Source organism: Varanus komodoensis, unplaced genomic scaffold, assembly GCF_004798865.1.
Source record: "Varanus komodoensis strain SLA01 unplaced genomic scaffold, ASM479886v1 scaffold20_1, whole genome shotgun sequence".
NCBI classification, from domain to species: Eukaryota; Metazoa; Chordata; class Lepidosauria; order Squamata; family Varanidae; genus Varanus; species Varanus komodoensis.
In genome coordinates, this window is record NW_025335587.1 from 11900021 (window position 1) to 11921730 (window position 21710).

The 21710-nt window shown below is 47.4% G+C and overlaps 1 protein-coding gene across 1 annotated transcript in view; it reads right to left on the reverse strand.

Moving 5' to 3' along the window:
* MYL10 (myosin light chain 10) overlaps positions 1–18679 on the reverse strand; it is a 35503-nt gene extending 16824 nt beyond the window's left edge. The window contains exons 1-3 of the mRNA XM_044430246.1: positions 18644–18679; positions 8515–8604; positions 1801–1876 (exon numbers count right to left, since the gene is read on the reverse strand). Of these exons, the coding sequence (XP_044286181.1) occupies positions 1801–1876; positions 8515–8604; positions 18644–18646 (169 nt within the window). The 5' untranslated portion in view covers positions 18647–18679. The remainder of the gene's footprint in view (positions 1–1800; positions 1877–8514; positions 8605–18643) is intronic.
* Between the last annotated feature and the right edge of the window lie 3031 nt (positions 18680–21710).

Below are 21710 nucleotides of genomic sequence, written 5' to 3' on the forward strand. Positions count from 1 at the left end.
CTGGCGCCGTCGTTATTTGTTTTTCGGCGCCAGGCGAAGACCTTTTTATTTATGCAGCATTTTAAATGTTAATATTATTGAATTTTATTCGGCCAGGGCGGCTTATTTTATTTTACTGTATATATTTTAATTGTCATTGTTTTAATGTATTTTGTATTCAATGTTGTAAGCCGCCCCAAGGCCTTGGCAAGGGGCGGCATAGAAATGTTTTAATAAATAAATAAAATAAATAAATAAAAAATTTTTTGCAGGATTCATTCCAGGCATTGATGCAAAAGTGCACAGTTAAATAAATCTTCATTAAACCATGAGTCAAATTAATTTCTCTCCACACTTCCTTCTGTCTCCTACACATGCCCTTTCTAAGTCTCAGCTCATTGGAGAACTTCCTGGGACTACCTAGCTTTCTGGAGATATTCCCCTTTTCCATGTGCCAACCGTTTGTGATTCAGCCTCCACTGTTTCACTTTCCCAGATCTCCTAATCCTCCCAAGCTCTTTTCTCCTTCAAAATTCTTAGGCATCAGGATCCCACCCACTTTCTTTGAGGCTCTTTGAAGATGGTAAACTGGGAGATATGCATCCACCTTACTGGGCTAATTTGTTCTCCTAAAGCACATGCAAATTCAGCCAAAACCATGTCCTGCAAGCTTGCGCACAAGACAAAGGTCTTCACACATTCAGGGCAATCCCATGGTTCCCAGGAGTGCAAAAAATTCCAAAGGGGGGGAAACATAATGGGGTGAGCCCCCAGGGATAATGTAATGACACAGAATGTTTAGAGGGGGAAAGAAACCCTGACAACTGGAAAAGAAGAGCAATTATATTATTACTAATTATATCTCTATACTGCCAATTGCTGATGCACTCTGAGCAGCTTGTGACAGCACATAAAGTACAATATAAATAAAATATTTATGGGATGGGAAACGTCTTATTTGAGAAATCTACTTATTTGGAAACAAGCGTTCCAAAAGGGTCAATTTCCTGCAAAGATCCCGCCACTTCCATTTTATCAAGCACTGTGTCCTTCATGATCAGGACTAAGCCCAGAATTCCACAAAGGAAGCCACAGCCTCGAGCAGACACTCTGGAGGAAACTCAGGTTGGGGGTGGCTTATGGAAACCCTGTTCTATTGTTCTGCACGCCTCAACAATAGACTACTGCTTCATTTCTGTTTTCCCCATCTTCTGTCCTTACCCCCAGGGCTTCTAAGAAAATTTAAAGAACATGGAGTGTGTGGGGGGGCACTTTATGCCCACCAACCCCTCTCCCCAAACTGTTGGCTCTATGATTAGCTCTAATGCTCATGTATCCAACACATTTGAGGAAAATATTTCGGTGAATGGGGCGGCATAAAAATGTTTTAATAAATAAATAAATAAATATTTGCTTCTTCCTGAAATATTTATTTTTCAGCTGAAAATATTTTTCACCTAAAAGCAAAAGAGGAGAATATGTCATAGAATCACAGAACAGTAGAGCTGGACGGGGCCAAGAAGGCCATTGCGTCCAGCCCCCTGCTGTTGCAGGACACCCATTTACACCACCCCACTCAGGTGGCTGCCCAGTTTCTCCTTGAATGCCTCCAGTGTGGGAGAGCCCCCCACCTCACCAGGCAGCCGGTCCCACTGTCGTCTCTGATGCACCATTCTTCCTAACTGAAGGGTCCTCCACAGACTTTGGCATGTTGATGTATATTTATCCTCCCCTCCCCTTTGACAGAAACAGGTGGTGGCGATGTGTTGAAGAGCTTCTTATAAGATAAGGTTGGCACACAGCGCATTTTTGCTTTCTCACCTAGTGCAGCAAAAGTGTCTCTCAGGTCAGCCTTGTCAATGAACCCATCTCGGTTTTGATCCATGATTGTGAAGGCCTATAGAGGAACATAGAAACGCGGAAAGAGAGCGAGTCAAAAGGGTCCCATGCCCGCCAAGTCTCGAAAATATTGTGCCACACAATTCTCACTGAATGAGCGCTGCCCCAACGCCCCACCACAGTTGCATGGAACTGAAACCTCTCCTGTGCCTCTGCCACACTTCCTCCTAGATGTGTTGGACCACAGTTCCCATCTTCCCTGGCCAGCATGGCAAATCGCCCAATAGCCATTCATTGTGATTATCTTTCCTCCACCAATTTAAGTATCAGGGGAGTGTTTTTGTTAAAGGTAGGCTAGAAAAGTGTGAGTCCCACAACAATTTAAAATATACCGTAAGAGGTGGAATGATAAGTTACATCCAATCCTTATTCCAAGACTTAACTTCGAGAGCAGGGATGGGTGACTTGTGACCATCCAGATGTTTTGGTCTACAGCTCTAGCCAGCAGAATCAATTGTAGGTCAAAACATCTGGAGAGGCACATGAGGCCTCTCTCTTCTCCAGAACATGAGAAGGGACCTGAACTCTGGGGAAGAGCAATGCTAGAAAACCCAGTTAAGAAAATGTCACCATCTCCTAAAGGTACAAATGGAACTGGTGACTTCCCAGAGTTAGGCAGAAAAAATGAGGGTGAACAATCCTTGGGAGAGTCCACCTGGGTTGGACTTGATGGCCTTCATGGCCCCTTCCAACTCTACTATTTTGGGATCCACCTAGAAGCTCCCCCATCACTGACCTCTCAGCTTTCAAAGGGCATATGGATATCTGCTTTTCATCAGCCTAGACCCATGATGGGTATTAGGTAGACATCCAGATGTTTGAGGCTTCAGCTCCCAGAAGCTTCTGCCAGCAGGGCTGATTGTTAGAAACACCATGCAAAGGAGAAATAGCATGCAAACTTCTGGTGGTCTTCTGTTTGTCCTCCCCTGGAGCAGGCAAAATGGCTTAGGTGGACACCGAGCATCATACCCCCCAGTACTGAACTCAGATGCTTGAATGACTAACAGTTTGGAAGAGAAACAGGGCCACTCCAAAATTAGTGGTGTCCACATATTCAGGAGATGAACTTCATGGGTAAGCAGTAGTCTGTGCGTGTCTGAATTGTTAGAAAGGGATTTTCCAAAGAGAAAATCACGCTTGGAATGGGCTGACGAAGACCTGTGACCATCCACCCCAAGAAGGCTGAAGACTGGGAATCGCAGGGCTTTTGCTCTGTCTAAACACACCGAGGATCGTTGCCTGGATTGCTTAAGACTTAGGTGGTGAGGACCCATTACAAATCTTCTTTCATTCCCCACTAATTAAGTAATCAAGATAGCCCCTGATACATTGTAATCATTCTGATGTCTCCTTAATTCATACTGCCAGACTACTATTGACTCCTAAATCACATATTTCTCTTGGCAAGCAGTTTTCTTGAACCTAACCCAATATCACATTGTGAAATAGTGCAGAGCTGGGCCAAGGCCAATGCTCTTGGCTCCAAACCGTTCAGATGGCTTGGATCCCAGCCGAGACTTGTCTAACAGCCACCAGAATTTCCCTGGGTTTGTGCTTGGCTTCTCTCATGCCCACTGCAGCTTTCCTGTGCAGCAACAAACCATCAGCCCATCGCGCAGTGTTGAGGGAAACACAAGATTGCTCCCACAACCCACCCCGGTTGCGCGATGGAAGACACAGCCCTTGCCCGCTCCAGGTGGAGTGTGTCAGGAGCTCACCTTCCCCCTGTCAGGACAGGAGGTGTTAAACTGGGTGAGGGCGAGCCCAGCCCAGGGAACTGCAGGGTATCTGCATCTCAGCCTTGAAGGGCCCCAGGACTTTGGCCCCAGGCCCAGCCCAACATTTTGAGGTGGGATACCAAAAAGGTGAGGGACACGCAACCTGGTTACCTGCCCTTTAAAGACAAAGTGCTTTGGCGGTTTGAAAAGTGGTTTAGCAAGGCAGGTGCCCTTTGGGACAAGGAGTGCAGTGACTGGCCAGAACTGGAAGAGCAGTGGTGCAAGCTGGAGGGAGGCTCAGACACCAAGTAAAGCAGGCCTCGCCAACTGGAAGACAGCTGGCCCCTTCCACGGCACGGCTGCTGCTTCCACAGCTCACCTGGACGCAGGAGACCTAACCCAAAGCATCTTTAGTGCTGCTTTTCCTAACATACATATTTTTGATTGGGTAGCCCTACTGCAAAATTCAGAGAAGCTGATTTTCAGAGGATAGATGTGTTCCTCATCATGCAGCAGGTTGAAAGCATAAAACTGAACAATCTTTCCCCACCTCCTCTCCTAACCCTCTCTTATAGCAGCAAAACCACCTTTTCCCACATATATTCAACCACAGAGAGTTAAGCCATTGAATTTGCTGCTGCAAGAGCTGGTGCGATGCACAGCATTGTACCGAGTGTGTTGTGTTGTGTTGTGTTTTCCCCCCGATGCTGAGTAACACCTGAATATGTTTGCATGTTTAGACAGAAGTAAAGTCTGGTAGTTCCCAGCACTGCCTTTTGTCTGTCTAAACACTTACCACATTTTTATACCTCCCAATAGCCGAAGCTCTCTGGGCCATTTACAACCATTTAGAATCATTTAAGACATAAAATACAGTATAAAAAGGTATATAGTGAAAACTAGAGTAAAACCTAGCAGCAACACAAAGACCTGAAATACAGAGCAACATTTAAAAGAGACGAAATCTACAAATCCCAGGAGTCTTCCTGGGAAAATACGGAGTGCTTCATCTGCAACACAGGTGCTTGGTGAGCCCATTTTGCAGGAGTTCATTCTGTGTCTGGGGTGCCGCAACAGAAAAGACCCTCGTCTTTGTAGCCTCCCTCTGACTTTCCTTAGCTGGGGATCCCTTGGAAAAACTGCTAGAGAAGCTCTTGGGATCCCAGCAGGCCATGGATGGGAGGAGTTGATCTTTCCAAAAAGCAGCTTCCAAACTGTTACACCACCGAATGTTAATCCCAGCTCTAGACCTGAACTGGCAGTCAGTGCAGATGCAAAAGAGCTGGTATATTATAATCAAATTGGCCATTCCCTCTTTACCATCTTGTTACCCACTTCTGGGCCAACTGAAATTTCTGGACTGTTTCCAAAGGCAGCGACGGGGCATGGGATGGAAAGAGTATTATTATGCATATGCTACACCTCAAGCGAGAGCTGTTTCCCTACTATTTAATAGCTGTGGCCCCACATTAGAGTGTTAAGCCTGCATCTATTAATCAGTGATTTAGTGAATTGAGTTTTAACTGTGTTTTTAATTGTACATTATTTGGGAACCATCTGCTCTGCTCTGTAAATAACAGATTGTTTATCAGATCGCTTTTCCAGTCTGTTCACTGAAAAGTTCACTATGCTGCAGCCAAGATTGTAATACTAGGCCCTATCTAGGGTGGTCGTGCATCCTTTTTTGTAGAAGATGCTCCTCTGTTTTGAAAGGGCTGTCAAGTTTAAGTCCACTTTAAAGATAAAAGACCATAAAAAGAGGTGCAAAGTTCTTATTTACAGGATTACGTTTAAATGCTCCTTTTCCTCCTCTTTCAAGGACTCCAAGGAAAACTTACATAGTTCTCCAGCTCTCCATTTTTTATCCTCACAACAACCCTGCGAGGTAGGTTAGGCTGAGAGTCAGTGGCTGGCCAAAAGTCAGCCTGTGAGCTTCATAAATGAGTGAGGACTAGAACCTGGACCTCTCAGGTGAACCCAGACTGGACTGACTTATCACTGTCTTCCGCACTATTTAAATTCTAATGCTTTATTCTAAACAGACATCTATGAGCAGCAATGAGCACATGTAAATTCCATGCAAACCAGCGCCTCCACCTTTTGGCGGTGCATGCGCTGGTCAGACCTCGCCAGGAACGCCGTGTTCAGTTTTGGGCACCCAAAAGGGATGAAAAGGGATGTTGAAAATCTGGAGAGAGTTCAGAGGAGGGGCAGCAAAGATGATCCAGGGCTTGGAAATGAAGCCTTACAGTGGGAGGCCGAAAGGACTTTTGACCTTTGCAGCTTTCCAGCCAATGCTCTTTGTATTTGTTGCCAGGGACTTAGGTGCACGGATTGTAATATTTTATGTATTTATTTATTTAGAAAGCTTCTATGCCGCCCCATTCGCCAAAGCCTCGGGGCAGCTCACAACAATAAGTAAATAATAATATAAAAACAATATAATTGGAGACGTCCTGGACAAAGATGTAAAATACATAAATAATATTAGCAATTAAAATAACGTTTAAATAAAAAGGTCTTGACCTGGCACCAAAAAACAAATAACGACGGCACCAGGCGGACCTCTCTGGGGAGCGCATTCCATAGATTGGGCGCTTTTGTTGTTGTTATTATTATATATTATAATTGTCCGTGCTGCTTTTTGTGAAATGGTTGATAAGAAGCAGTTTATTTTGTATGTTAGGGTGTGTTGCAGTGTTCCTTAGGAAACAAATAGCCCCGTAGAATCTACCAGTCTTACAAAATTGGTGCCCCACAAACACAATTTGCAAACACAAAACTGCTGAAATGGAGTTGTGCAGAAACTTGGGGGTTTGATATTGTTGGGGAAGTTCAGATAAATCCTGGCAGAGAACCGTTGCTTATTGTGTCTTTGTGTTATAAAATGCCTGCACCCTTTTCTCAGGAAGCGCCCAAAAATTCCAAGCATTTGGCATGTGCTGTTACTTTAAGAAGTGGGACCTGGTGGCTCCCCCAGGAAGCTGCTGGGGCTGTTTTGCCGATCAGTAAGAGCTGGTCAGGCTGGCAGGTGAACAGCATTGCAACAGGGCTGTCTGAACAGCATGACGGGCCCCGGGCAAAGCAGTGTCCTGGGCCCCTACAACAACTACAACTACTGTTGATCTTGGAAGTTTTCCAAGGGTTAACATACACAGATTAGCATGGGGCCCACAGGCAAGTGCCCAACAGGCCCATGCCTTAAGACGGCCCTGCATTGCAATCACCCTCATAGAAATGTTCTAGTAGTAGTAGTAGTAGTAGTAGTAGTAGTAGTAGTAGTAATAATAATAATAATAATAATAATAATAATAATAATTTGCATGCCAAGACCCACAGTAATCCCATGACCATTATGTTAGTATCCTGCAATCAAAAGCCATTGTACTGAGCCCCCTCTGCAGACCTGGCACCTGCTTCTGACTATGATCACCTTATTTTGTCATTGGCTGCCCAGCCGCTGGGCCCATGTGACTCAGAATCTATAAAATACTCTGTATATGCTCTAAAACCTTGTAGTTGGCAGTGCAGAGCACGACCCGGGAGCATCCTGAAGGGGTCCTGGGTAATCTTTCAATAAAACTGATGAGGTACAAAGCGAGAGGGGTCTTTCCTCACTGGACCCAGTTTTGGTTGTTGCGGCTGCCAGTTTGTATGAAACCGTATTGCTAACTGACAGGGACTGTGGAGGTGAGCAGAGAGAAATTGGGAATGCTATAGAAAATGATGCTCTTGTTACTAAGATGCAGGAGACAGAGGGAAAGGGAGTGTTACTGGGTGAATTCCAGACTCCCAGTGCAGTTTGTAGAATTGGGAGGGGATGTTGGATGAAAAGATTGCATGGAAGTGGGAGGGAATTCCGGTAGATGCAGGATCTCTGGGATCCTTTCTGGGATCTCCCACGGGGGACATTCAAGAAGGAGCTGGGCAGTTCAGTGAGTGGGATGGTAGAACCAGCGTCCTGCACCAGCAGCGGGTGGCCCCTTCCAACCCCCCCCCCCATTCCACGATTTGCGCTTCCTGCTGTCCGCAGCACCTGCTGCAGGCTCGGGAAATGCTTGTGCACTGGCAGAATGTCGCTGGAGGCGAAGCGCCGTCAAGCAGCCGCGAGGACTGCACGGGCCTGGGTGCTTTCACGCAAGGGTGCTGCAGGCCAGAGGCATGGCTCCCACCAGCGCCAGACTCAGAGGTGCCGGTTGCACTGCTTGGTGCACGTGTGCCCCATGCGCAGGTCTCTGATGCCTTGCTCTGATGGCCACGCAGAAGCACCGAACCTGCATGAATCTGCGTTGACAGCTTGGAAACTCAAGACGCCGCGTAGCGCTTGAAATCCGTTGGGCTTGCTGTTTAGCTCAGTTGCATCTATTTCTTGATTTATATCCCACCCTTCCTCACAAGGAGCCCAAGCGTAGCCACAAGCACATGAAACGAACACACCTATCGATGCCATGAAAATCGTATCTCTAAAATTACAGGTACATGAGGCAGCCCAACCAAACCATCGGTGCAAGACCAGAAAACGTTTGTCTAGTCTTTAAAAGCTCCCACCAAGAAATGCATCTTTAGCTGGCACCCAAACAACAATAGTGTAGGGCTCTCTAAATCTCTTCCACAGCAGCAGGGCCACACCAAAAAGGCCCTGCACCATGTGATGGCCCCACAGGCAGCTTCTCAAGGGCGGCACAAGCAGAACCGCCCCGGCCGATCTGAAATTGTGGGGTGTGCAACCACAGGTGATGCTCCACCTGCAGTGACCCTCCTTAGAAGCCCACCACCCCCACTATTTATTTATTTATTTTTAGTTCTTCATAGCACTGTTTGGGAACCCTCGCCATATCTACAGAACCATCCAAGGAAGGCCGAATCATAATGAAAATCTTTAACTGGCAAAAGACCATCTGTAGACCATTAGACCTACCTCTTTAAATTCCTGAATCTGACTTTGCTCAAACATGGAGAATACATTTGAGCCACCTCCTTCTTTCTTGCGTCTTGCCACTTTGGGGGCCTAGAAATTAAAAACAAACCATCAGAGGAGAAGCGTGGCATTGTTGGGGGAAGTTGGTCTGAACAATGCAACATTATTTGTTGGATTTATAGCATGCTTTTTCCTCATGTGAGGAATCCAAAGCAGCTTACAAAGTTCTCCCTCGCTCCATTTTATCCTCACAACTACAACCTGCAAGCCCCTGGTAGGCAGGAAAGGAACACAGAGAGAAGGAATCTCAGAAAGAAGGAGCGAGAAAGGGGGTGTTGGAGAGCCCAGGTGAGGGGAAGAAAGAGGAGGTGTCAGAAAGAGAGAGGGATGGTGGAAGGCGATTGAAAGGAGGCAGAAGGGGTGTTCCCACCCCCCATAGATCACCCCCATGCTCTTGACCTGTACTTTAGACAGCTGTGCTGAAGAAGAAAATTGCATGTGCAAATTTTAGACCTACACTTTCGGTGTAAAGTGACCCACTGACTGGGGAGTAAGTTCCATGAAATTTAATGAAACGGCTTTCTTCTTGCATTCCTATATAGGATCTTTTATACATATATATTCTGCACTCTTATATAGGATTTCCCTGTCTTGTGGAAGCCCATGACAGATAACAAAATAGAAGCAATGGGCATCATGAAACGCAAACAAGCTAAAACTACAAAATGAAAAATCACACATCAAAATAAATGTTTTGGGTACAATCCTATCAAGTTTTGACAGAAAAAAGGGGGGTTGGACAGGAAACAAAGGCCTACATAACCCATTAGATGTTCCTTTTTAAAGTTGAAGCATGGATAGGACTCTGCCTTTACTAAGAATATAAAATCACACCCACGGCCCAGAATTTTGTTAACACACTGCCCAATTGGCTGCATGCAGGATCCCAGAAGTACAACAGCAGCCTCGTACCCATGTTCCTCCGCAACTGGAGTACATCAGCCCACTGTCTCTGATGCTGGAGATAGCACAGAGCTACGAGGACTAGAAGCATTGATAGCTTATCCTCCATGAATTGGCCCAGTCTTTTTTTAAATCCCTTCAAACTGGTGGCCGTGAAGAAGTCTTCCCTTTGATCAGCCCTAAATCTCCCACTAATCGGTTTTATGGGATGGCCCCTTTGGATTCTAGTATGATAAGAGAGGGAGAAAAATTTCTCCCTAGATTATTTTGCATACCTCTGTCCTGTCCCTCTTTACTCACACTTTTTCTGGGTTAACCATCTCAGGCCTTTCTGCACAAGGAGCTTACGTACCTCAGCCCTCTGATTCTGGGTGCCCTTCCATGGACTTTTCCACAATACCCATTTTTAGGTGCATTGACCAGAACTTTATGCTAAGTGGCTGAACAGTAGACTTTATAAGGCTTATTTAATGATTGTTTAAAAAAGAAAAGAGAGGAAAAGCCAAGCTGTAGCACAGCAAACAGTTCAGCAAATGGAGGATAGGACAATCACCCACAATTACATCCAAAGCCATAAACAAAGTGTCAGCTGAGTAGCAACTCTGTTTTCAGCCCTGTTATCCATTTCCCTGGATTGCTCTGGGTAGCTATAATTAGGCATAGCATCCTTCCAGAAACATTTCAGAGTGGATAGTGTCATAATACATAATACTTGGTGGCACTGAACTAGGAATAGATGCATCTGACAAATTATTGCTATAAATTATTGGTTTTATTTTACTTATACTGACCAACAAAGGAAACTCTCCCCATTTCTCATTTCACCTGTATTACTTTTTTCTGTCCTATTTCTGCATCAGCTTGAGGGGTTTTTTTAAGTTTGCAGAACACTTGCAGGCCAGGAAAGGGGGTGTTCTGAAAGAGCTGGGATCCCAGATCTCAAGGGGAGGGCTATCTACCCCACCACCCTATTGCCCAGGGCCCCTTTATTTTACTTGATGAGCTCGGGCCCATCAGATCCCCCTCTGGTAGCAAATGTGTGTGTTTGAGGAGTGGGGTGCTTCGTCTCTGCTCCCCCCCGCAAGCTTTTCTGCATGAGATTATTTTCAGTAATCAAGTGCCGTCCTCTTCTCTGTTCATGCATCCCTTTTTACTAAGAGGAGTATCCTTAGGGACAGGATTCTTACAGCACAAACACAGACGGACACACAGTGAGCATATGTAAATTTGTGTGTGCTTTGCATTTGTTTTTGTTTTCTCCTGTGGTCCTGAGCCCTGGGACCATTTATGTATTTACTACATTTTTACACCGTTCCTTTTAATCACTGACTCTCAGGATGGTTTACCATCACAATTGCATGAAATTGTGTTGGTAATGTTTACATGCTTCTGTTTACAAGCATTCTCTGCACGTACACATTTGTCTATGCCATTGTGCCTTAGAAACACATTTTTGCAAGCGGCTTTCCAGAACATAATGTATTTTTCTGTTGATTTCACTAAGGTGTGGTGTTGAGCTTTTCCCTAATATGCACATTTGGTTTGCATACTTTGAATTTGAATTCTAGCATAATATTCAGGGAACAGCTAATATTGAGATTTTAAAATAATTAGAAAGTATATTAGATAGATGGTTGGATGGATGGGTGGATGGATGGATGGATGGATGGATAGATAGATAGATATTGAAAGATAGCTGTTGTTCGGTTGACATATTAGTTTGGGAACTGCAGATCAGACAGGTATACATTGAAATGGGCAAGAAACCCATTCCTTCCCTGTCTCCTCAGCTGAAACGATCGCATCAGAGTGGAGACAGGGCTTTCTGAGTCTCTTCTTCTTTGACAATTATGCTTTGTGTCTGTGTGGTCCCTGATTCTCCTATTGCAACCCCCCCCCCCATGCAAAATGCTGCAGAGCCTTAAAAGACCCCGGATTCTCTTGCTCGTGTCCCCTAACATTAAGAACTGCCCTGAATTTTAAGGGCTTTCTGAGACTGTTTTCCGCATGCTCCAAAAACAATAAATCATCAATTGAAAATGGAAGCAAAGACTGAACTGAAGATAAACCAGCAAGGCTAAGGATTTTGTTTTGATTTGGGGAGGGGGGCTTAATTGTGTAAGATGGGTCCCCCCCCCTTTTCCTTTTTTTCCAGGTCCCACTTTCAAGCGTTCTTTTAATTTCTCCCTGCTGTGAGGGCCAGGAAGTCTGGGAGAATGAAGGGAACAGAGGGACACACACCAGCAAAGTGACTCAGCACCACTGATTAGAGCAGGGTAAAGTCTCGGCATCTAGTAGAAGGTGGCGGGCAGGTAGCCAAACCATTGCAGTCGCTTTCTGAACAGAGATGCACTCACCACCTTGGAAGAGCGGGTGCTGTGTGACCTCCAAGCTCAGAGATGCCTTCTTCCTTGGACCTGATTGGACAAGTCCACACAGAGCGGCCAATCAGAGGGCTGCCCTCTAGCTGCAAGCATCCCTTTACATCAGGACCACTTGGTCCCGGTCCAGTTTCAAGATACAGCTCTGCAGGAAGAGAGACTCTGGCCACCTGTGCACATCTTCTGCCCAGCGTGAGAGTTTGGTGTTTCTTGGTTTGGGTTTGGCGTTGTTTCCTGGCTGGGGTATTGCCAATCCTTTTCTCATTTTTGACAAGGGAAAAGAGGGCCATCCACAGGGAGGAAAAGAAGCCATGGAAGGCATTGCCAAAGGATGGGTTGCTGAGCATCCAGGGCCAAGAGGATCCCGGTGATGGGCAGGCATGACAACGCCCCAGTGGTGCAATTCAGTCATTTTGAAAAGTGGGCACTTTGCATGAAGATATGCATTGCTTTTAGTGATAGATTTTATTTTATTTTCCTGGGCTCCAAGATCAACGCAGATGGGGACTGCAGCCAAGAAATGAAAAGATGCTTGCCCCTGGGGAGGAAAGCTATGGCAAATCTAGACGGCATACTAAAAAGCAGAGACATCACCCTGCCGACAAAAGTGCGTATAGTCAAGGCTATGGTTTTCCCAGTTGCAATGTATGGCTGTGAAAGCTGGACCATAAGGAAGGCTGAGCACCAAAGGACTGAGGCCTTTGAACTGTGGTGCTGGAGGAGACTCCTGCGAGTCCCTTGGACCGCAAGGCGATCAAACCGGTCAGTCCTAGAGGAGATCAACCCTGACTGCTCTTTAGAAGGCCAGATCCTGAAGATGAAACTCAACTAATGGCCACCTAATGAGAAGGAAGGACTCCCTGGAGAAGAGCCTGATGCTGGGAACAACTGACGGCAAAAGGAGCAGGGGATGGCAGAGGCTGAGGTGGCTGGATGTGGGCTTGGGCTTGGGTGGACTCTGGGAGATGGTGGAGGACAGGAAGGCCTGGAGGAATGTTGTCTATGGGGTCGCGATGGGCTGGACACGACTTCGCAACTAACAACAACAACAACGACATGCATTGCTTTAAAAAGTGGGGAAGCCTTTTGCTTGCAGGAATATCTGTTCATTCTTCTAAATGGGCTCTTGGTCCCTTCCACCAAGACCCGTCCTGACGAAACCTCAAAGAGAGTGAAGACAACTGCATTCACCAACCCCATCTTCTGACTTCAACCAGTGTTGGCCAAATCAAAGCATCTAAAGGCCACTGAAGTTACAGTCCTATGCAAAGTTAGACAGGAGAAAAGCAACAACTGCCAGCATTCCTCCTTGCTGGGGCATTCTGGGTGTCATAGGCCTTTTAAACTTCCTTGGGGTTGCACCTGAAGGAGGCTAAGGCGTAAGAGGGCTGCCCCCATCTGGTTTCCACAAAGGAAGTCACCGCGCAGCCTGATAAGAAATGCCGCCCCTGTGGACCACGTAGGCATTCGCTCAGCCGGGCTTCTCTACGTTTCCCTCCCACGGGATTCCACTTGAATCCCATGTACTGCAAACATTGGATCATCTCCTTTTATGGACGGCATTCCATACCTCCGATCATTTTTTTATTCTCCCTTTTCCACTTCTGCTATAATTAGATGATAAATCCAGTCCCAGCGTCTCGGTTTATGATGCCAAAGACAGATGCCGATGGAGTGAGCTTTGGTGGGAGATCAAGAATGGAGAAGGATTTTGTGTTGGATGGTTTGGAGCACAGGTTAGCCCTTGAGTCATTGGTGGGGGTGTGGAGCATGGCTTTTGTCACATGCACAAAAAGGACCATCACTTATCTATTGATTAAAAGTTTTATATACCATCCACATAAGCCAAAAGACTCTCTGAACGGTTTACAGTAAAAGCAACAAATAAAAAAGAGCACAACGTAATAAATAACACAGTGTAATAGAAACCATGCTTGCTTTGTGAGGAAGAAAGAAACGGAGTGCCTTATGGAAGGAAATGCCAAGAAAATAAGCTGTGTTCTAAAATTGGGTGGGCAGCCACCAAAATTCTGGAGCTGCTTTCGTCCCCCAGATTGCTAAATTCTACAGAGTGCTGAAAGAACAGCTTTTAATGGCATCCATAGACAATCCGCTAAGGGCGTCAGATTGGGATGCAGGAGATCTGGGTTTGAGTCCTCACTCAGCCATGGAGTTCAGTGGGTGACTTTGGGCCATTCACAGACTCTCAGCCTAACCTGCCTCACAGGGTTGTTGTTGTGAGGATAAGATGGAGAGGATGAGAACTATGTAAGGGTTTCATCAAAATCGAATTCAGCAGCACAGTAGTAATGGGGCCAAAGAGCCGCGGAGTCCAGCTTTCCATATCCCAACGGCCAACAAAACACAGGGAGACTGGTGACTGCTTTGTTGGTGGCCTTCCTCATCCATTGCAGCTTTTGCTTTACACAGTATAGCAGTGAACCTATCCTGGCAAAGGGGTTCAGCGCCACAGAGAGTTCCCATAAAGCTCAAAATAGTGGCTGGCACAGGTGAGGTGGCCCACCGGCACGGGTGTCCCTGATCTTTCCTGGCCAGATGATCTTGGAGTGTTGGGATCCATTGTGAAATCCACACACCCCTCTGGGGCTTAAGTGGAGTGGAATGGATGCAGTCCAGGTCTTTCCAGACCTTCCAGAGAAGGGCCCTCCAGGAGATGCTGGTCGGCGGCTTTTCCCAAGATCTGAAATCTTGCGGGGCACCATTTGTGTGGCCTGCAAACATTCCCCCTCTCCCCCTTCGCTCTGTATGCTGAACTTCTGCAACTTGTAATGAGTGTTGCCTTATTTCTGACAACCATGTTTTTGTCTCCAGTAATCCTTTGAAAGTGGTGCTACAGAAGAATTGAAACGTCATGCTATAAAACCACAGTAATATTTATAAAGCCTTTAAGACGTTGTAAAGCGTGAGAGCTGGGGATGGTGGGAGGGTAGAAGGCTTCCCTGCAGAGTTCATTTAGCATAATTACATGCACTTTTCTCTCTAATTAATAAAGAGCAATCACTTCCTTCTGTATAGACATCCTCAGATTGCTTTCATTTAGAATATGACCATCCTTATGTGGGTTGGGGGGGTTGCCCCCCCCTCCACTATTTTACATTCACCACATGCTTTGTTGAGACCCTGGGTGCTTTGGAAAAATATTTCCTAAAGCATGAGGAATTATTATCACTATTTCTGTGACGATGATGGAATCAGACACAGACATGTGTAAAACAGATCCATCAGTACTTAAAGCAGGACCGTCAACAGGATTTTGAGTTAGGCATCAGGGCTGCTTAAATTCGTCGTGACTCACTGAGGGTCCCACGGAGTGCGGGGAGCCCATGCGAGCTGCGGCAGGAAAGCCGCCAGGCTGCACCCAGCCCAGGTTATGTTGAAACGCCGGTCCTTTATCGCTTACACTGGCTGGCAATTGGAGGCCAGGCCCAGTTTAAGGTGATGACCTATAAGGCCCTAAATGGCTGGGGTCCGGGATACCCGAAGGAGCGCCTCCTTCCCTATGTGCCCCCCGCCCCTTGGGATCGGAGGCGGAGGCCCTGCTCCGGGAGTCCTGCTTGAAGGAGAGTAGGAGGGTGGCTACCCGGAGGAGGGCCTTCTCTGCGGTGGTGCCCTGATTATGGTATACACTCTCCAGAGAGGTTCAACTGGTGCCAACGCTTTTTTCTTTTCGGCGCCAGGCGAAAACCCTTTTATTTTCGCGTTATTTGAATGTTTAATTGGTTTTAATGTGGTTTTATATTCTTGATTTACTGGATGCTGTGCCATTTTATCTGTTGCTTGTTGTAAACCATCCCGGGACGCCAGCGGATGTAAAAGTAAACTAAACGTTTGAATGAATGAATAAATAAAATAAAATTCCCAATTCCTCCCCATCCCCAATCTTTTTGCCTAAGTTGCATTTTATCTTCTTTCTCTGCAATCTTCTCCCCTCCCCATGCATCCCTAGTTAAAAGATGGATGTCCTTAGGAGACGGGGTCCTTTAAGGACGTGCAGAGAGACTTCAGAACCTGTGCAGACTAACCTATGCAGATGTGTGCGTTTTCCCCTTTCCTCTTTGATCTTTCTGGTTCCAAGCACTCCCCCTGGCCCAGAGGAGAGAAGAGGAGGCAGGGTGGAGCCTCCGCAGCATGTTTCAGATGCCTGGCAGGCTTCGACGTGGAAAGGAGCCCAGACTGGTTCTTTGCTGCCTCAAAGTGCGAGTTGAGACCCCAGACACACAGCGCAGGAGGGCTAAGGGCTGCCCTCGCAGGCCAGGACGCACCTGCGTGGCCAAAGCCAGCTCGGGTGGGGGCCGGAAGCCCATGGGGCAGCCATTTCCGTTCCCCTCTGCAGGGGACTGTCGAAGCGGCCCTGGGAAGTTTGGAGGTTTAACACCACTTCATAGGCACCAAACACTCCTCCAAACAGAATGCCCAATTCACAAGGAACATGCACTGCACATGTTTGACCCCCCCCCCCTCGGTTTGGCAGAGCCCTTCCTGTCCCCTTGATTGGGTGGGAACCATTTTCTTGGGGAAGGGTGCCTTCCCTTGGGGACGATCTGTTGGGGGCCTCAGAGCAGGGGTGGGGGTGGGCCGCCCCCAGTTCCCCCCCCCTTTCCCCACTGCTTCACACTCCACCTCCAGGCCAAGCGGGCTGCCTGGGTCATTCTTGCCAGAACGCTCAGAGGCTTTTGGAAGTAGGATGGGTGCCGTGGTCTAACCAGCCATGGGGAGAATTCAGCAAGGGCGAGTGACATGTAGCCCCCACTGCAGCCGCTGCAGTCCCCCCAGGCTACCCCCACATTGTATATGACTTTTTATTTTTTTAACAAACAAAGGGGTGTAGAGAGAAGCCATTTAAAGGCCCCCTTTACCCTCTCAGTGCACTGCAAGCACAAAGATAGGGGCCCCAATCTTCTTTTTTTCTCTCCTGTTGGCCCATTTGGCAATTTGAGAAACTGCAGCGGGCACCACCACTAAAAAGCCCCCGCGATGACTATTTCAAAATGACTGGCTTGTCACAAGCGAGGTTAAAGTACTTAAAGATGGGGAAAGAAGCAGCAAGGCTAGGAGGAAAGGGGGCACAGGGAGGCAGGCGGAGAGAGAGGGCAAGAGGCAAGGTTATAAGCTAGAAAGGGGGAGAGAAAAGGGAAGGCAAGGATGGGCAGAGAGAGAGAGAGAGAGAGATCGGGACTGGGGGTGGGGAGAGAAAGAGCAAAGCCAGGGCCTTCTAATGGAGGAGAACCTGGCCGGGCCCAAGGTCTGAGAAGATCACATGGTCAGCAGCGTGGGCCTGAATCCCACTTCACAAGGGGCAGTCCTCCTCCTGAGCATGTTCTCTATCCAAAGGGCTGAAGATAAAGGACCTAGAGAAGGTAGAGCAGGCAGATGGGCCTTGGAGTACCTGGGCAGCAGACAAAGCGAGGCGTGCAGGTCACCTAGAAAAAGCTGGCCAATGTGCTATTGAAATGCTGCCATTACATAGCACACCGATATTGCATGCAAATCTATGCACTTTCTTTCCAGCAATGAATTTCCCCAAAAGTGACCCCTGCTGCTTGTCTTGGTCCATGGTGCCCCTTTGAGTCTGAGTTCTAGACCAAAGCTGTGGCTAATGCAGAGAGAAGGAAGGAAGGCAGGAAGGCAGGAAGGAAAGGAGGCCATTTCACCATAAGGGATGCTGAGGCCGGACACGTGGCCGGAACTAAAATGCAGGTAGCCCAGTAAGTTTAGGCACAACCCGACGCTTGTTTAGGCAGGTCAAGAACTCCCACCCAGCTGCAGCGACCATCAGAGCATTCCACAGGAGTTGCGAGCCCTTAAAGGGGCATAAGGTTAGAGTTACATATTAGTAAAAGCACATGCTGTAAAAGCACAAAGCTGTTGGCGTTCGCCCGAGTGCCTCTGCAAACGTTGAGCCAAGCAAGGCCAAGCAGCAGAAATTCCCCTCTTAGTGACCAGGTAGAGAGAATTCCAGCCACATCGTCCTCTTGGTGTTTCTGGACGTGGGAGGAGCTGCAGCTTTCTCATGCCAATTCAAAAGTAAGTGTTGTGGCATGTAAAGGGACTTACTCCTGAATTAGTGAGGGAGGCACCCTTAATTTTCCAAAACATCCAAGGTATCTTATTCTTGATTGTTAAAATTGTGTGTGCGTTGTTTGTAGACATGGAGGGAACCCTAGCAGATCAAAATGACCTGGAATTTCTATGAATCTACCCTACGGAATCTGGGGATGACCAGCCTTTCAAAATTGCATGGACTTGTGGACCATTTGTCTAAGCTTTTAGACCTGTACACCATTGGTCATGCGAAATTAAGGGAGTCAAGTAACAATGCTGCATCTTTAAACTGTATTTTTTCAAAAAATGATTTTGAAAAACCACACGTGCAACGTTTTACCTAACTCTGACCTCTCTTCAGCCTTTGTGGAGCAGCAATCTTTCTGGCACACATGCGTGTTTTGCTCATTGAGTTTATGATTAACCAAGAAAATACACAAAATGTTACATACTAGCAAACCTTCCCTATATTCTGATGGATGGGGGTACTTTTCTGAGTAAATTTTAAAAATCTGTATCTATTAACAAGCAGAAGACAGAACGAATGATGCCAGACAATCCATTAAATACAAATGGAGCTGCTAAGCAGGACCCTCCCTAGATGTCTGTTTATACGTTTGAGAGGAAGGAAGGAAGGAAGGAAGGAAGGAAGGAAGGAAGGAAGGAAGGAAGGCAGGCAAGCAAGCAAGCAAGCAAGCAAGCAAGCAAGCAAGCAAGCTTACCATGTTGTCTTTCTTCACCTTCTCTGCCAACTGGCTCACCAACCCACACAAAGACTATTGTCCCTCTATATATAGTACCATCTGGGGGTAACAATGAGCTCACTCCAAGTTTAGACAATGGAAGCCAGACTGTGAGAGCACAACTGTCCCGCGGAGCCATTCCAGGCATTTCCCGCCTCTCCACGGTTTGCTTCCATAGAATTAACGCAGTGTATAAGTAGAACAGGAAAGCTGAAACTGCACGGGTGGGTGTGCAGAGGGAAGGAAGGGGGGCATCCGCTCTCCAGGTGAACAAACACTTTTCGGGGTGGCTGTGAGGAATATTTTTACTCACCAGGATCTTCACAAGGCAGAAGGATGGAGGAGTCCATATGTGACAAGACCAGGGAGAGAAAGAGAGAGAGAGATTGAGAGGGACTGTAAAAGAGAACGGGCATTCGGGCCAGTGGATTGGAAACAGACTAAGCGGATTGTGCTTCCGGCCACCTGAAATCAGCTGGACTGAACACACACAACCCAGGCACCCGAACTCTTCGCAGCTTTTGCAGGGTTCGCTGGCTGGGCTTGCATGGCCTTAAAATGAAGGCATGAGGTGAACGGCACGAACGGTTCCCAAACCGCCCCAGAAGCTGTGGCTTGTTGTGCGGTTCTGGGCCGGTTGGGAGCCACCCTCACCACTCGCCTCGCACACGGCAGCCCAACTTCACGTTGCATCTCTGCCCCTTCTTTTTTTCCTCTTGGGTGGAACCCGAGGTGGCTTACATAGCTCCGTTTTACCCTTGCCACAACAACCCTGAGAGGTAGGTAGGTTTGGCTGAGGACCACACCACCACACTGCACCGGCCTTCCGTGCCGTTACGGAAGAGGGTTAATTGTAGCAAACGAATTGTGCAAAGCACAATTGTGCAAAGCACAATGGGCATGCATAAGGATACGAAAAAAGCCCACGTGGCTTCATTTCTCCAGGGATCACGCAAACTAGGGATGGCTTCAAAAATTATGCAAAGAAGTTTAATATTATTATCCCCTGGGGTAGCAACTAGAACAGCTGCTTCTTATCAGACAAAAAATAAAAAATAAACAAGAGGACATTCATCACCAAATATGAATTGGCAAACCATTTGTACATGCTAACTGGTTGCACAGATGCACAACTAGATCTGATCCCCGTCGTCTGCATAGCAATGCAGCGCATCTCGCCCTGCTGAAGAAAACTCTGACCAGAGAACTACACGCTTGGCGCGTGGCTCCTTGTTCCCACGGAACGTGGGCAGGCCACCGCTTTCCTCCTCTCCTGGTGCTTCTCTGTTGTCCAACCAGACCCGGAGCAGGTAACCTTTCCAGGGCAGGGCGACTTCTGATGGCACGCCGACTTCGGTATAGCAAGCCCACATCTGCCCTAGCCAAGGCTGGTGCCAGCTGCCTTGTTCCACCTGTGGGTGCGGCACCAGGGGCTTTCTGGGACGGCCGTGGCATAGAGCTCCCTGGGTGGCCCAGTCATGTCCTCCATCAGGCTAGGGCACTCCCAAGCCAGGGGAAACTTTGCATTGCAAAAATTTTTTTGTTTAGTCACAAAATCATGCCCCACCCATTGCGACCCCATGGACAGCCTTCTTCCAGGCCTTCCTGTCCTTGGAGTCCACCCAAGCCCACACCCACTGCCCCAGGGACCCCATCCAGCCACCTCATCCTCTGCTGCCCCTTTCTCCTTTTGCCATCTATTGTTCCCAGCATCAGTCTCTTCTCCAGGGAGTCCTTCCTTCTCATTAGGTGGCCAAAGCATTTGAGTTTCATCTTCAGGATCTGGCCTTCTAAAGAGCAGTCAGGGTTGATCTCCTCTAGGACTGACCGGTTTGATCGCCTTGTGGTCCAAGGGACTCACAGGAGTCTGCACCAGCACCAAATTCAAAGGCCTCAATTCTTCGGCGCTCAGCCTTCCTTATGGCATACATTGCAACTGGGAAAACCATAGCCTTGACTATACGCACTTTTGTTGGCAGGGTGATGTCTCTGCTTTTTAGTATGCTGTCTAGATTTGCCATAGCTTTCCTCCCAAGGAGCAAGCGTCTTTTAATTTCTTGGCTGCAGTCCCCGTCTGCGGTGATCTTGGAGTCCAAGAAAATAAAACCTGTCACTACCTCCATTTCTTCCCCATCTATTTGCCAGGAAGTGAGAGAACCAGATGCCATGATCTTAGTTGTCTTAATGCTGAGTTTCAAGCCAACTTTTGCATTCTCCTCTTTCACCTGCATCAAGAGGCTCTTTAGTTCCTCTTCACTTTCTGCCATTAGAGTGGTATTGTCTGTGTATCTGAGGTTGTTGATATTTCTCCCAGCAATCTTAATTCCGACTTGTGATTCATCTAGCCTGGCCTTTCACATGATGTGCTCATTGCAAAATATAGTCCAGGGCAATATTTACAATGCTGTGTTGCATGGTGCAGAATTTAAATCGACAGAGAACAAGCTCAGGCGCAGAGATCAAATTCTCCCCAAGCCCCCAGCAATTTCCCATGACCCTATGATCATTGAGCAGTCCCGCAGACTAAGCGCACATCTTCCCATCCTAAAAGGCTTGAAACGCTGCCTTCAAGCCTTGGTTGTAGTCAGTAAGAGCTTGAAGTGGAATAGCCTGGTCTTTTGACCCCGCCCCTTTCACTTTGGCCTCACTCACCTGTGGATTGGGCTGTGCTAGCCTCTGCACACCGGCCCCAAATCATCGGTGATCGCACCACCAGCCCTTTGCTGGCTGTTGTACAGAAGAAAGCCATGGCAAACTTAATGCCCAGATCAATGTCCCAGATGAGGCCAAGGTTTGGGGGGGGCGAATGCAGACCTCTCATTCTGGACCTCAGGACTGTCTCCAGGACACACCCGTGTTCTCAGCCCAAGCCCACTTACACACAACCTCTGCTAGGATGGGAGCTTTTTGGTTCTGCAACTCAGTTACAAACCTGATGGGGAGATCAAGGACGCCAGGGGCAAGCCTCTCTCCCCATTGCATACTGGATCAGAGCATGCCCACTAATTATTACTATCTACTTTACTCTTTGGGAAGTTCACAACTG